Consider the following 16,355-nt stretch of genomic DNA (forward strand, 5'->3'; position numbering starts at 1 on the left):
GCCATTTTCTTAACTACAGTCCTAAATATCAAGGAAATGAAATAATTTTACAGCAGATGTGAAAAGAAATGAAGAAGCTTTTTTTTCTGAGTCTTACTAGAAAATCTAAAATATTTTGATCTGATTTCTCTATAATTAATTTGTCTCGGTGGAATTACTTTGAGAGAACAGGGATTAGAGTTTTGTCTGTTTCAGGCTTAGAGTAGTCCTTATTTACATAGACTCTAGCAAATATTTGATGTGAGCAAGCTACTGTATTCATTCAGTAATTGCATTAGCAGAATAATATTTATGTTCTTGTCATTTTTCTTTACTGGAACTACATACTGTATGGCCTCATAATAATAAATCAAATTACAACAGTGCAGTATATTCCAAGAATCGTAGACAACTTGCTGGTTTGTTGTACTTGGCTGTATTAGATTTGGGTTGAATGAAGAGGTTTTATGGTATTGTGTTTAGGACCAAACGTGTACTCTTGTTTGGTAGGAGTATAATATGTTTGGAAGGAATAAGAGAGCAATGTGAGACAATAATTTTTAAAATAAATATTTATTCAATGTCTGTTAGATTTAAGAAAAAAAACTAAAAAAATTAGTATTTGCAACTGAGTGCTTCCTCCTAATTTGTATCCTTGTTGTAAGTCATGCTATCAAGAATCTGATTTTTACTTGGTGATCTCCTTGAGTTAGATATTTTAGCTAAATCCTATACTTAGAATGATAAAATATTCAAATTATAAGCTTTACTAAGTTCTAAAGTTGTTATGATTAAATTCCAGTGAAAATGATATTTAAGCAATGCATGTTTGCCACGAATATTTAAAGAAGGTCAAAACATGAAAACAGTGAAATAACTGAGAACTTGAATTTTATTTTCGTTGAAAGAGCTAAGGTAGTTTTTGGCTGGGTGAAGCATACAGAACAGCACAGCAGTGCTCCTGTCCTCTCATATTTCTAGCACCATCTTTGGAGTATTTGCATCCAGCACTGCCTCAGGTGTGCTGCCTTTCAGAATGTAGTTCTTTTCCTCTCTGGTGCTTTTCTCCGTTTGACTATACAGAACTGTCTTCGACTCCTTTACTGAGGTGCTAGCTTTTTTTTCCACTTATAAGACATTTTACACTCTCCTATGAAATTATTTCAAACTGTAGGTAAAAATTACCTGGCATAGCATTTTTAACAGGGAGAACTTGACTGTTATTAATGTGCTAATAGCAAGCTGAAACAAAAGTCCCAATTCTGCCTTGCTTTTTGCAGACGGCTTTGTTTAGAAACATGCTGCCTCCCTTACCACATTTCTTAGCTGTTCAGTGCAAAGCAAATGATTATCAGATGTGTTTCAACTATCAAAACCAATTATGTAAAACATTGTTTTCACCCTTTTCAGCTATGAATCAGAGTCAGAAAAATCTTCTAAACTCAAGATGTTTTGGAGAGGAAGAAGGATTTTTTTAATAAAGCAAAATTAAAGATGTTGTTTACCTGAAATTCAAATTAAATTATTCTGGTTTTGTGTTATGTGCTAATGGAGAAATTTCAGCTCCTTTAAGCTAAAGCTATTCATATTTATCAAATATATATTCATAATGAAATATTACATGCAATGTTAAATTACTCTTCTTGCTAGAATTACTTTTGCATTTTTAGAACAATAGTTTCACATTAGAAACAACTATACCTAGGTAATTAGCTTCAAGTAAAATGTTGTGTTTAAATATAATAGAAACTTTATGAATTGCATCTTTATTATTCTTTATCCGTTTACATGTTAGTACTAAAATCAGAAGTCCACATGCTTCAAATCCACTTAATTCAACCCAATTATATAGAAGGATAATTTTATTACAGCAATCACTTCAGGTGTTTGCTCTTGACTTTTGCACATAGGATTGAAGGTACTCTTTTGGACATTTGTACTGCAGTGGTCTTCAGAGACATGGTCTGTAGAAATGACCAATGTCCAATTGCTGTCATGAAGTTTTGTGAGGGAGTGTTTGTGAGAGTGGATTCTTGTTCAATACAGGGGCTTACAGATGGATTGGGGATAAACTGTAAAAATTGGAGGCAGTTTTCTCCTCCTTGCCCTGACATCGATTTATGGTTTGAAAAATATTTTATTCTCATTTCCTTGTAGATGGTTTGTTTTCTTTTCATTGGAAGGTGAATATTTTGAAGACAGGAAACTTTCTGCAGCAAAGTATACAAATGCTCAGAGAAGGCTTTTTCACTTTACATTTAGTAATGCAAACTGTCTTAGAAATAGTCAGACAATTTCATAGTCTGAAAGAGTAATCTTCCTGGAAGTTTCTTGGAGAAATTAAGTCTGTTACATTTAGGACTTATATCTTCCATCAGTAGCTATCTTGATATTAGAAATGTTAATAACATTCAGTGCAAATTTAAATTTCTATTCTCTGTTCTGCATTTTATAAGCTAGACCTGCTTCCTTTCTCCTGATGGGCCACTTTACCTGGGCCATTATTCAGAGGTGTAAAATAACTTAGATAAATTAATAACTATTTGAATTAGTTACCTAGTTCGTATTTCTGAACATTTCCTTTAATATAATTCCACCTATGGTGGACACTGTCTAATTAATCTAAAAAGAATTCGTAGCAATCATCCTAGTTGAACTGCCAAAGGCTGTGTTTATTCAGAGGCTGTGTATTAATATTGTTTATTTTTCTTTTTGTATTTTGGACTGTAGATTGTTCAGTTCCAGTGTCCTCTATACTGTTGTAACAATCCAGACATCCTAAATCTATGAACAGTACTGTCGGCAAAATCCATGGGTGATTGCAATGTGGCACCTTTGTTTTTTACTGCCCTTTGTATTGAGAAGTATGCAGTGAGAGAGGGTTGGGAAGATAGGCACGGAGCTGGCACATCCTGAGTATGGACAATTACAGGGAAATTTCATCAGGTTAAAAAGTATGTTTAATTTTTTATGCCAGCAACAATCCTGGTAAACTGTAAGTGCTCAGCGAGAGGCCAACTGCATGATCCTCGTGAACGTGTCAGAGCAGCCTTACATGACATGTTGACTTGACAGGCATGATTAAACTCTCCTGTGGGCAGTCTGATGCATATTTATTAAATTCAAATTTTGTTTTAATCTTACATAAAGTCAAATGTTTACCCTTTCTCCCTTCCTTAGTTCTCCTTGTGCTTCACCTAGTGGTGAGCCATTTGACACAAGAGTAGAAGTTCATAACCAAAACCATACATGGGAACCTAGATGGTTCACCTTGTTAATTGCATATTTTTGTTTGAAATTTTGGCTTTTGTCTGTTTAAAACCAAAATGGTTCTGCTCTATTTGTATATAAAAGACAAAAAAACAGTATGAATCAAAATTATTTCAGTTTTTTTTTTTATTTATATGTTCCTTTAGGAACTTATTTTAACTGGATTTTCCCTTTCTGGTTTAGGTTGTTTGTTTTGTTTTTTTTTTCAAATAGCATATGTGATGTTATTGTCCCATTGATCTCATTGCAATCGCTCATTGTGTCCAAAATGAAGTCCTACTTGTGACCAGTCTGAAAAATTGGCCAAGGGTGCTAGACAGTCTACTAAAAAAAAAAAATAAAAAATCTGGTATATCCAATAAGAACACAGAATTCATTATATATTTTTTTTTCATGACAAAATTCATTAGATGCTCTTTTTTCTAAGATGAAAGACAAATGAACTGATACACGGTGTCATAATTATCATCCCTTCTCCCAGTTTCTTTCCAAGTAAAAGTATATTGAAAGAAACACTAATTTGGAGTCTTATGTTTGAAATTAATGCTCTTGCAGCAAATATTTCCTACTTTAAATGTCTAACCCTCTTCAAAGATTAAAGGAAATTAGTGCTGGCATGTTTCATTAATTTGGCACTGCAACAAGAGGAAATGTGGGACTAATTTCATTTGTATGGATTAAGAAATGTGTCAGTTTTTCCATTCTTTCTCTCTAGGGCATTTTTTTACTGCAAGGCCTGTCATGATGACATCACGGATCCCAAAAGAATAAAAAAATGTGGCTGCAAACGGCGTAAGTAATATTTCTATCACTCCCTTCCTCTCCTTTTCATGAACTGTTCAGCCTCGAAGAATATCTGTACATGCATTTACATGTTTTACACAGTGGTACAGAAAAGTTAAGAAATAAATGCACAGCAACATAGTAAGTGCCATTTGCATTTCTGAAGTGCATATGTTTTTATTACATTTCACACCGCTCACCTGTTTCTTCATTAAAAAGTCCATTAGCATCTAAAGCTAACAAAACCTGAAGAATTAAATCAAGTTAGATCTAATTGTGTAAGTTTCTGAGTTAAGAATGAGCTAACAGTGAAGTTCTGCTCTCATTCGTATCATGCAGAAATCTGGTAATATCAATAGTTTTCTCTAAAGTGAAGAACTGCCGTCTATCTTTCTGAATATGATTCTGTAAAAGAAGAAACTAGGGAATAGTATTCCATCATGTAACTACTGAAATAAATCACTATTGAAATAAACAATTGTTTTTACTGGAGGAAGGGATTTTCTGGAAGAAATTAAATATTAGTGCCTCTTACGTATATCCTTTTAGAAGATTCCATAGCTGTAATGCTAATATCTGGTTTAGTTAAATTCTTAGTTCTGGTCTTTAAATTATTTGGAAAATTTTGCATGAAGAAATAATTGAATTTTGGGATTGAGATCAGGCTTTGCATCTGTACTTTTATAAATATATAGAAGTTAGCATTTTATCTATATATACTTTGGAAGGACTTTTTGCAGGAGCTGTCACAACTGCATTTTGACCAAAGATGTGTTTGACCCATGCATATTTCTAATACTGATATCAAAAGGATTTAGGCATCCATTTCTCAATGGGTATCTGAAAATTTATGTGCATTCCATAGTATTCTGCCATGAAAAAGATCATTCAGTTCAAAAGTACCAATTAGGTAAATTGAAAGATCTCAGAAGAGTTTGATCATGTCTATTCTACCATTACTTTTCAAAGGGAAAAACTCTCTTATTTATAGATCCAGTCATAATGCTGTCACTGCACTGCCTTAGAGGATGGAAGAAAGCCTAAACTGGACCTTCTCTGCCTTTAAGGGGTGCCTGAAATGAATAAATTCTTGAAGATGATTTTAAAAAGAAAAAATATGTCACTGGAGTTTTTACAGAAACTCCTCTCCCTGCAAAAAAACAGCAGTGTGGAACAAAGCAGTATAATTGAGAGAAGGCAGCTGAAACACTGACAGAAAATGGTATTTATCCTCCCAGTAGCCACAAGGAGAGCAAAGCACATGGAAAAGCATGTCTGATGTGGAAGGAATGTATGCATTGCCTAACATATTGGAAAAAAATTGTTCAAGAACAGTTTATCCATGTGAGAATGTGACCTTTGAACTGCTGCCAAAGCCAACGAGGCTGCTGAGTAAGTCTGGTAAAGCCACTTACAGATGCCTTGGGGTGTCTGTAACTCTCAAACACAATCTTTTTTCCAAATTACCCAGCAGTTAAAGAGAAATATGGTAACCGTTTAATTTTATCTGATTCTGACAATATTTTATTTGTATTTTCTTCTCTGCTCCTTCTTCACATAGTGTATGCTTTTCACACGTATGCTGATTACAAAAAAAAATAAAAATCCCAAAGATCTGTCATTTTAATGTGAGATCTACACTTTTCATTGAAATCTGTTAGAAGACAGGAATCAGAAACTAATAGTATAAAGGGCAAGAGCCCTTTATCATACATTAGTGAAAATCAATGTAACCTCCTCAGCACTAGGAAACCAGGGAGAAAACAGTATCCTGTGACGCAGCCAACAAAATGGATATATCACCAGCAGCAGGGCTATGTAGAGGTGAGAGTGACAACTTCTGTGTATCGCACTAGGAAGTGTTCCAAATGCCGTGGTCACACGTATCCGTCCAATAAATGAAAGGATGTTGGACAGATGAAGAAACAAAATGATAGGGTTAGTGACGCTGAAGGGGGCAGCTGTCAGAGCTGCTGCAGTGAACACTAAGGAGGGAATCCTCTGAGTCAGGTGAAAAAGAAAACAAAATAGTCAGTGAGAGTAAAATCTTAAATTTCCCTTTTGTTGTCTCACCTCTCCCTCTCCCCTCATCTGCCCTTTCCCTTTTCCTTTCCTACATACACACACGTATGGTGACAGATACCATGATAGCTGGCAGCTCCCAGTACAGCTAACAGCTTCCACTTAGGAGCACGCTCACAACTATTAGGAGTAGTGCAATGGCTTTGCTTTTAAAATTCTGTCAATCAGCAAAAAAAAATAAATGAAAAATTTCAACAGTAATTAGTGATTTTTGGTTTCTCAAATTTTGATGACAATCTTGAGATCCCTTTTAATGGGACCTGATTTTTTTCTTAAAGGTAAGTCTTTAGTGCAGTCTGTTATTTACATAAAATGTCTTAGCTTTAGCTTTCAAATCACTAATCACTTTTGAAAAATCTTAACTATGTATGTTATCCATCTGTAAGCTACACAAATCATTGGTCTTAAAAATGCAGTCTACCCAAAACAAAGCATAAATTAAGAAAACACTTTTCCTATTGAATTAGGAAACTGTCAACTCATCTGTCAACAGCTAATATGTCAGTTTGATTTTCAAAGACACTGCAAATAGTCACACATGCGTATATGTAGTCCTATATGATAAATATATATTTTAATTAGCAAGTAACATAGCAATTAGAGGCAGCCGAATGCGGAAAATGTGTAAGATGAAATGGAAGGTTGTGTGTAAAAATATTGACACATTCAGGTGAATTAAATGTGAAAGAATATCTTTACATGGAAAACTTAATTATGGTGGCATTAATTAATGCAGCTTCCAGTGACACTTGAAAACCACATTCTTTAATAATGCATCTGAAGTTGCACATCGATTTAGATGCTGTCTGAACACTAGCTTGTGGTATTGTTGGGGTCTAAACGTGAGTCTGACCTACATAGCCATTTGTCCAAACCTGTTAGGCCTAATATTAATAATTCAGGGCAGATCAGCACGTTTCCACAAGGCCAGGGATAATTAAAGTAACCTCGCTTTCCTTTTGCAGTTTCTTTGCCATCCCTTTCTTCTTACCCATCCCACTCCCTGATTAACATATGAATACTGATGTCACATTATCCAGAGAAATGCTTGTGTGGATATTTTATTCACAGATTGTTAATATTTTTTTTTAATGTTTTCAATCTCTCTCCTATTCCACTTAACTGTAGTTTTTGCAGCAAGGGGCCAAATACTTGTATATATTTATATAAAATGCAGCCACGTTGGGATTAAATCTCTAAACTGGATGACCTGCTCCTCCTGTTTCTCTCATTTTGTGCAACAGCTATGGTCTAATTCTCTATATATTTTTTCCAGTGACAGTGCTTGCTGTGAACGGTGGGGGTTGAACCCCCGAGGGGACATATCATGTGTACATTGATGTGTTTGAAGGAATTTCTTGTAATCTATGACAATTGACAAACTTTTGATTTATTTTTCCTCTTGCTGCCTTGGAACACGACCCCTACTATAATTTAACTGCACACTGATAGTGATCTATTGTGAGTAAAAATGGGTTCCCTGTAGCCCAGAGTGCGGTCCAACCTGTCTTTCTCTAGCAGAGAGTATTTTTGTTCAGTATTTTGGTTCTTTTCTTTATTTATGTTGCATGTAGCAGTGACGTCATACCCACAAGTTTCTCATCGTTTACACCCACGGAGATTAGGGTGATGTTGAAGAAAATACAGCAGTTTGCCCCTCTTCCACCTTTTTGCCCCTTTTTTCCACAACCTTATTTTTTATCCCTAATTGAAAATGAGATCTTGGCAGTGGCATTTCCTTGAAATGATTCTAGAGATATCTCATGAATTTTTAGGGATATCGGTCAGGCTGGGGTAATTACCACTATAGCACTGTTTGCCTGGTTAAGTGCGATTCATTGTCAAACCGGCATTCAATTTTTTTGTACTTTGTCTTTTCCATTGCATAGCTGACACAGAGTAACACAGCAGTCTTTTACTGTCCTTACCCAACTCCTTTCTCCCCATCAGCAAAAAAAAAAAAAGGAGATGGGGGTAAAGCCAGACAAGGAATTAAATGTGTGGCTAACTTTTAATGTATAAACCTACAGGTATCTTCAACAGGAAACAAGCTACAGTGATTATTTTCCCCAGCTTCCTTGTTTTTAAATTAATTACATGAGTAGAGCCACGCTGACTTTGCAGAACCTAAGCTGTAAAGTTTTACATTATTATTATTATTATATATAGAATACGAACTTTATAGACCACTTCATGTCAATATAAGTCATACCACTTTAAAGTGTACAGAATCCATGAAGGCTCTTATCAGCCACTTTTAGTGTGTACAGTTGTGATAATTTAAATAAGCACAGCATTTGGGACATGGAAAGAGCTTGCTGCTTAGAAATACAAGCACTGGAAAGAAATGTACTGGTTATAGGGCAGTGTTGGGCTTGTTCTTTCAAACAGCAAGAGGGATCAAATATTTAATAGCTGCAGTGAGGCATTGCTGTACCAGCTTGAGGCTGCTAACCATACCGTGTAACTGCAGCTATCCTAAATAAGTGAGACTTTGAGACTTTTTGAACATTTCACCAGATACTCTGAATTTATTGTTTGATAATGCTTCAGGTCTTAATCAGGATTTGAGGTATTTTTCCCCTCTCAGCTGTACCCACCACAGGATCATGCAAAGAATCAAGGAAAAGTTGACACTCTTGGAGCTGCATGATAAAATGCTAGCTATCTTGGAATTGTGATAGCCCTCATTATGATTATCATTATTTACTATTTATCTTATTGTGGTGCCTGAAAACTACACTAAAGGATTGAGATCCTGCTGTGGTAGTGTCGTGGTTTAACCCCATCTGGCAACTGGAACCACGCAGCCACTCGCTCACTTCTCCCTTTCTCCCCCCCCAGGAAGGATGGGGGCAGGGGAAAAAAGGAAAAAAAGGAGGGGAAAGGGAGGGGACAAAAACCTCATGGGTTGAGATAAAGACAGTTTAATACAAACAGTAACAGAAAAGGAAAAATAACATTAGTAATAAGAACAATAATAATGATGACAGGGGTCACTCTCACTGCCTGGTGAATTGGAACCATCCGGAGTAGTGATTGTGGATTCCCACCCCCCAGTTAAAGCCTGTTTATATACTGAACATGATGTCTATGGTATGGAATATTTCATTGGCCATTCCATTATTTTATCTATACTTCTATGGGAAGCTGAAAAAAGTCCTTGAATAGTGTAAATATCACTTAGCAACAACTAAAAACAAAAGGTATTATTGACATTCCTTTCACAGCATCACCAGAAAGTAAGTTAACTCTTTCCCAGCTGAAACCAGGACAGGTAGAAAGCATTCAAGCAGAGAACAGAAATTTCTCCAAAGATCTATTTTCAAACGATAGAATTACACAGCAGAAAGATGGGTCAGCACAAAAAAGCAGATTGTGAAACAGGTCAGCATGGTAAGAATCAATACTTCATAATAAACCGGAAAGAAACTCATTTCTATGGATAAAATGATGAATCCTATTGACTTTGAGGCAAAATACTGGAAGTAATTTGGATTTATTTGAAGCAATGTATTCATTTTAAATATGTTTCTATGTTGAGGCCTTTTGCGACCAGATAAATTAGTTCAAATATTAATAAATAAACAAATAAAAGAGTTCTTCATGCTGAGAGAGTATTAAAAAAGAAAAGGTCGTGTAGCTTTGACTTGTTTTTTTTCCATTTCCCCAATAGCTTCAGTTTGTTCAGCAGTGCAGTTAGCTTTGAGAGTACACTGGCTGAGAGTCTTCGTTAAGGTAATGAAAGGTCATGATCAGATTTGAAAAGTGAAATGAATTGGTCTATAAATGTGCCATTACTTCAAAACCTGCGAGTCATTCTTATAGCTACTAAAATAGGGCGAAATGTCCACTCAGGTCACCAGCTGTTTCTACAGTTTTGACAAAGAACAGCACCGTATGACTTATGGCAAACAACTAACCAATTGCAAGGTAGTGAACAAGCTGACTTGGGGGCCTTGAAGTTGTTCTGTAAAAATTAAGTGATGGAGAGATAGCTTTGCCTGTTGTGTTAAGGGAAAATAAATTCTCACAAACAGTTTAAGATATGCTGCTGTATTTTTCAGGAAACTGAAATTGTTTCAGGAAACTGAAAAGGACTGGGGGAAGTCCTTTCAATATTTCAGTCTCGTGGTGCTAACCAGCATTGCTAAAAGGCGATCAAATCAGTCTGGTCGTCCTTTAATGCTGCTGTTATTTTACTCATAGTGTGGATCATGAGAAGTCGATGAATTGAAATGACGTTGTATACATTTCAATTCTTAAGCATAGTGGGACCTTACCATTTGCTGGTCAAGAAACCTCCAGTTCATCTTCTTAACCAGCTGTTATCTCATAGAGATCCACTAGATGTCCTCCTAGATCTACTTTTTGTTACCATTGAGGTCACAGGGAGAACTGCTATAGTGATGGGTGGCATAAGAGGATTGGGTAGACTATATGGTTTAAAAAAAATAATAAAAAATCAGCAAGGATGAAGAGATACTTTGTTCTGCTTGCTTTTTTAAAAAAGGAGCTGTTCCTTGACATCTTAGGTAGAGAATAATCTGCAGTTTCCTTTGCTTATTTTTGCAGCTGGAAATATTTCCCATTACTGTTTGTGAACTCTAAGTAACACCTCAGATCCAGACAATCTAGAAATTTTGACTGGGCTTTTTGAGTTTTTTAGGTCAGAAAGCAAGGTATTGCTAGAAGCTTAGACGTCTAAGGCACATTCCTTCCTTGTTAGAATGGAAGGCTGTTGCCTTCTGCAAAAAATTGCAACAAAAAAAGTTTCTAAAAGTATTTATTTACTCTATAAATAATTGACAGAAATTTTGCTTTCATTTTACTCTTAACAAATCATAAGATGACTAGTTCATATATGCCTTGTTTTGTCAGTAAATTATTTAAGTAGTCTGATTTCCGTGTCCATGATAACTTCCCCTGAAATTTTTACTAATTCATTTTACAAATGCTGTGGGATTGTCATCATACTAAGTAGAAGGATCTGTTCTTCCTTTTCATCCATTGATTATTCAATTGAAAATAGGGAAGTAATTTCCTTTAATGAAAATGTCCCAACTTACATTTTCAGTAGTTGCAAATAACAGTTCTATTCAACATCCATAACATTTCTATGAATAGAAATGAGTTGATTCTTATGCAGGTGCTACAGGTGTCAAATGAATTTAACACCCACCCAGAGGCTGTTCTTAAGGTCCCCCTGTCTCTCTGATGATTCCCATTTTTTGTTAATGTTTATGGAAGTTTTATAGGAAATGGTATGTGTGTGGCTGAACCATTTAAAATCATTTCTGTCTTGTCTTTGATCTTGTCACTAATCATCCCTACTAATAATCCATGTTTTGTTTTATTTAAAAGAAAATAAGTATTGTATTTGGTATGAATGTAACAATGACTGTATAAAAGGAATGAAGAGTAACAGCATGTTTTCTTTCCGAAATGTATTGCTCTGATATGCAGTTGCTTATATACTGGTTGAAACCCTTATAGCAAGTCCTTTCTGCTACTTATATTTCCAGGTCCAAGCCTGTTTCCTGCATGTTAATGATGTTAAATATTAAAATGATGCATGATCTCCAGAACAACTGATAATAATAGTTAAAAACAGTCCCTGAAAGGGCATTGCTTTTGAGAAACGCCATGGAGTCCTTCTCCTATTGAACAGAAGGGCTTAAATTTCCCACTTCATTGGTTTAAATCTGATGAAAATGGTACAACAAGTTTTCCTTCACAACCCTCTTTGCCCTTAAGGATGATTTCTTTTAATTTTCATAAATGTGTCCTATCCTGTTATTGACTGTTGACAAGATACGGCTACAAGTAAATGAAAACCAGGGACTGTTACTAACCAATGACACAGCAGTTGAGAATTTCTGAGCAGTGTGTTTTGCTACAGCATTTGATTAGAAAAAGTCCTTCAAAACAGCTACAATTAAAAGAAAATGGGCCTGCCTGTTACTTCAGCTACTGTTAGTGTGTCTCACAAATGCCCTTTATTTTTCTTTCATTTCCTTAAAGTGCAAATAATAAAATAGGCATAATGGAAAGACTTCCACATTTTTGGTAACATATTTCACTTTTCTTTTTCTGCCCAACTTTTCAATTTTAAAGAATGCGTTGGGAAGAGTTAGACGGAGGGAAACCGTGGGGAAAAAAAATGCTGTTTTGAATTTTCTGTGTAGTTTGAATGTGTATGCATCAAAAGCTGCAGTGGAAACCTTCTTACTAAAAGCCAAGCTCTGAGGAATGATGTACCATGCAATGAACAAGCCTGATGCTGCATGATGACTTTCTGAACAGCTGTAAGATTACTCTACTAGGATGCTAAAAGAACATGGCATTAGTCATGTGAGCAAAGTTTTAGAGGAATGGAGTCGCTGCTGAAGAGATCACTCATTCATCTCCCTCAATGCCTGTTTTTCACAATCATAATGTTACCCTTGCTTGACAAGTATACTGTATGGCAAGTCATCAAGGCCTTAGAACAGGACTTGACCCATTTGAGCGATTTCAATCCCTCTTCCCTGGTGACTGTGGCATTAAGAAACTGGAAAAAAAATAAGAGGAATTATTTTAAATTTAATGTCTTTACCATAATGCAAAAAAAAGACATCCTAAACTGAAGGTACAGGCCTGAGAAACATTACCTTTTTTCTGCGTATGCTTTTAAGGTTTTGTTTTTGCCTGTCAGTGTTCTGTTTTGTTTTTAGTATAATTGAGTCAGTTCAATCTAAACCATTACCAAAAGTGTTGGTTCAGTGCAACATGTGAAACAATCGAAGTGGCCTTTGCGTTTCTTCAGACTTAAACGTACCTGTGATTCGGGCAACGTACAAAATTACACGAAGGTACTTACACATTCCCATGACTGAAGGATATAAATGTTCTGTTCTAACCTGGCACTCCTTTTGGAATTAGCACCTAATCCTGCGTTCGGTTATTTGGTTCTCGATCTACCTTTGAATGCAGAGCAGAAAACATGCCAATGATTGGTTCAGCATGTTTCAATGGACCAATGCTCTGTGTGCTTTTGGTGATGCCTTATTTGTGAACTGATTTTAATGTCAAGCATATTTACCATTATTAGTTGTGTCTCTTATATGGGCAAATTTTGGTATTCTGTCAAGAGTTAATTTGAATTCCTGAAAATATAATGTAAACAAAGTAAATTTTTTCAGAAAATTTTATGAACATCTTGTAACTCTTTAGTAATGTGTAATTTATAGCAATAAAGGAGTTCCCTGGCACAGTTTAATACAGAGAAATTATTAGCATATGTTTAAGAATAAGTATATTTATATATATGTATATATATGCATGTATGTGTATAATGTATATGTATGTGTGAGTGTGTGTATGTAAGAATACACGTGTATGTGTGTTTTTGTGTGTGTATACATACATATATATAGAGATATATAAAAGTCTCATTTAGCAGGAAGCAGGGTAGGCCAAAAAAGTCTAACGGATTAGCAACTTCAGATTTTTCTTTTCATTTTAGCCCACTAGTATTAATTGTGCCAAGGGAAAAATATATTCTTAGGATTCTCTGCTTTTACTATGTTCTTTTTTGATCCGAACACTTGACTGTAAACAGTAATTCTTCCCCATGTCTGCGGTCACCCTATAAGACTGAACAGAAATAAAGAGCAATTTATCTTTTGCCCTGCTTTTAATCTACAGCCAAAGTGTTATCAATAATCTCATTGCATTTTTTTTCCTGGGTCAAGACTGTTAACATAAACTAAGGCCTGTATTAAATCCCTTAAATTACCTTCCAGCTGCCTTGTTATATATATAACCTTGCCATTAACCTGCTGCTCTTCCTCTCCTCCCATCCAACACATGGTTATAGCCAAGATGTCCATCTACAAGAGAATGAAACTGGCATGTTGTTTTGATTGCGGACGCTCTGAGCGTGACTGCTCTTGCATGTCAGGCAGTGTACATAGTAACATGGACACCCTTGAGAGAGCCTTCCCACTTTCTTCTGTCTCTGTTAATGATTGCTCCACCAGTTTACGTGCCTGTAAGTTTTAACACCAACACATGCTGTTCCATGTCTGTGGTGTCTGTGGTATCATCCCCGTCTTGTGTCGTACATTGTAGTTCTGTGAGTTTTACTGGGCTGATGCTTCTTAAAAACGTCAAACCCAAGTTTTAATACAGCTCTGTATTTATATTTCTGTTTTAATTTATTTTTAATACAAAAAAAACGTAATTCATTATTTTGCTTTGTGTGCTCTTTATGAAGCATGCTCTTGCAATAGCATGCAGGACCTTAGTAGTGCAATTTGGTGACATCTTTTTTATTTAATTCATACAATATAAATTGTCATTAATTAAACAATAAGTGCTTCAGTGGAGGAACAGGCCTGTGTCTAAATCTATGACTGATGCTAAGCGGACAGCTTTAATAGTGCTGGCACTAGAGCAGCATAAAATAGGCAGTGAATAAATGTACAGGATACAACTTAGTAGCTGGAATTGTATTCTATACTGCTACTAAAACTACCATAACTTTTGTTTGTAAACCTCCATTCTCAATAAGGCAGGACCTTCCATCTAATGCAGAAACTGCAGAAATCTTAGTAGAAATGGTTGCACTTTTTGTAGTGCTTTTTTAGAAGGGCTAGACTGGTGAAAACTTTCCCTGATGCAAACTTTTTGATATTAACTTGTAGAATCTGTCCCGTGGGACAGTATTATTCTGGAATATGCCCCAAAAGCTCTTTTGAAAGATCAGAGTTGAGAAGGAGAAGACAGAGAAGTTACAAGAAGTCTGCGTAGCCATTAGTTCTTCGGGCAAGTGGTAGGGATTTCAAAGATTCCTTTATCAGTGTGATGTCAACAATTGAGGAAGATTGTCAAATAAAATGGTGATTTTTATTTATTTTTTTTTCATTTTCTTATCCTCTTTAGACACCTATAAAAGCAAAACTGTGTCTTGGGACAGGAACTGTTTTCCTTTCCCTACCCAAATGGCAAAGAAAGCCTATAAAATTATCCAGATATGTCTATAAGGGGTATTAGGAGTTTTGATCAGGAAGCATGTCCGCTTTACATTATAAGTCATCACAGATAAAAATGTCTTTCACTACTAAGAGTATAAAGTACTTAGATTATGCATCTGGTTGCCTTTTGATACCTTATGTGTATTGCAGTATATAGTCCAATTGGTTGAATGACTTTGCTTTAACTTTTTTGACATTTGTACTATTTTTCCAGACACAATGTGGAGTATATAACTATACTGTGATTTTTGTTAGTGGTTTTTTTTGGTCTGAAGACTGATTCTAATAGGATTTCTTAGAGATTTTACCAGAAATATTCTCTCTGTGTATAAGCGCTCTGAATGTCCTTTTTTTTTACTTGATTGCAACTCAGTAACACAGTGCCTGGTATAGGTTGCATTAATACAGGCTAGTACAGAGAGTATATGGTTGGGTCCCAGCACTGGTGTTAACAGCAACCAGACCAGGCTAAATGAATATGTCCCCTACAAATGGGTAAAATTTCTGCTATTAGTACTCCTTGGCAAGGAAAAGAAAACCCATAATTTGTAGGTTTACCATAGCTTTCAAGTTCACTTAAGACTCTACAGAGGCAGATAAAGTAAACATTTTTGATTGTGTTGCCTGCTGAGCCAAAAACCTCCACAATAATGGTATTATTGCCGCAAAAAACCCCAATACTGTTAGGAAACATGTTAGATCTATGTTACATTTTGAAGGATAAGTGATATTGACAGCTTTGAGGATTTTTAGCATCCTATCTTTCCAAGGGCCTTTTCCCCCCTTCATCACTTCATCAAATCAAAAGAGATCTCAGTCTTCCCCTTGTGAGACTAGTCACCTTTGACTGTTAATAATAAGTATGAAAATCAATACCAATTCACACTCTTTGCAAAGCAGCATAAGCCTTTCTTTTCCAATTAAAATATATATACACACACATGCAATGTTTCGCTGGCAAGGCTTCAATAGAAATCAGTGTGTTTTCTTTGCAGTGCACAGGGGTCGTATGATGCCCATCTTGACAGAGCTAGTTAACTCAAAGAATGGCGGTGAGAGTCAGCTTTTCATTAAATATGAGCAGATGTGAAATGTAGAGTGTTTGACAATTAGAAATGGCAGCAGCAGGGCCCCAGAATCAAAGTGAGGTCAGATTGGTGGATCAGATTACCTCTCTTACATTCTTTAGTTGTTCTGAAAATCATTTTGAATTAGTGTCAG

General features: G+C 35.6%; 1 protein-coding gene across 24 annotated transcripts in view; it reads left to right on the top strand.

Annotated features, from left to right (window-relative positions):
- The window catches only part of KCNMA1 (potassium calcium-activated channel subfamily M alpha 1), a 510,622-nt gene that overhangs the window by 392,282 nt on the left and 101,985 nt on the right, over window positions 1-16,355 (top strand). For 18 of the 24 annotated variants that reach the window (XM_074592125.1, XM_074592126.1, XM_074592123.1 and 15 more), the window contains one exon: window positions 3,965-4,041. In XM_074592125.1, the coding sequence (XP_074448226.1) occupies window positions 3,965-4,041 (77 nt within the window). Of the gene's footprint in view, window positions 1-3,964; window positions 4,042-7,566; window positions 7,576-13,975; window positions 14,150-16,355 lie in introns of all 24 variants that reach the window. The other 6 variants (XM_074592147.1, XM_074592144.1, XM_074592148.1 and 3 more) reach the window with 2 other exon arrangements.

The sequence above is a fragment of the Larus michahellis genome, chromosome 6, assembly GCF_964199755.1.
Source record: "Larus michahellis chromosome 6, bLarMic1.1, whole genome shotgun sequence".
Taxonomy (NCBI): domain Eukaryota; kingdom Metazoa; phylum Chordata; class Aves; order Charadriiformes; family Laridae; genus Larus; species Larus michahellis.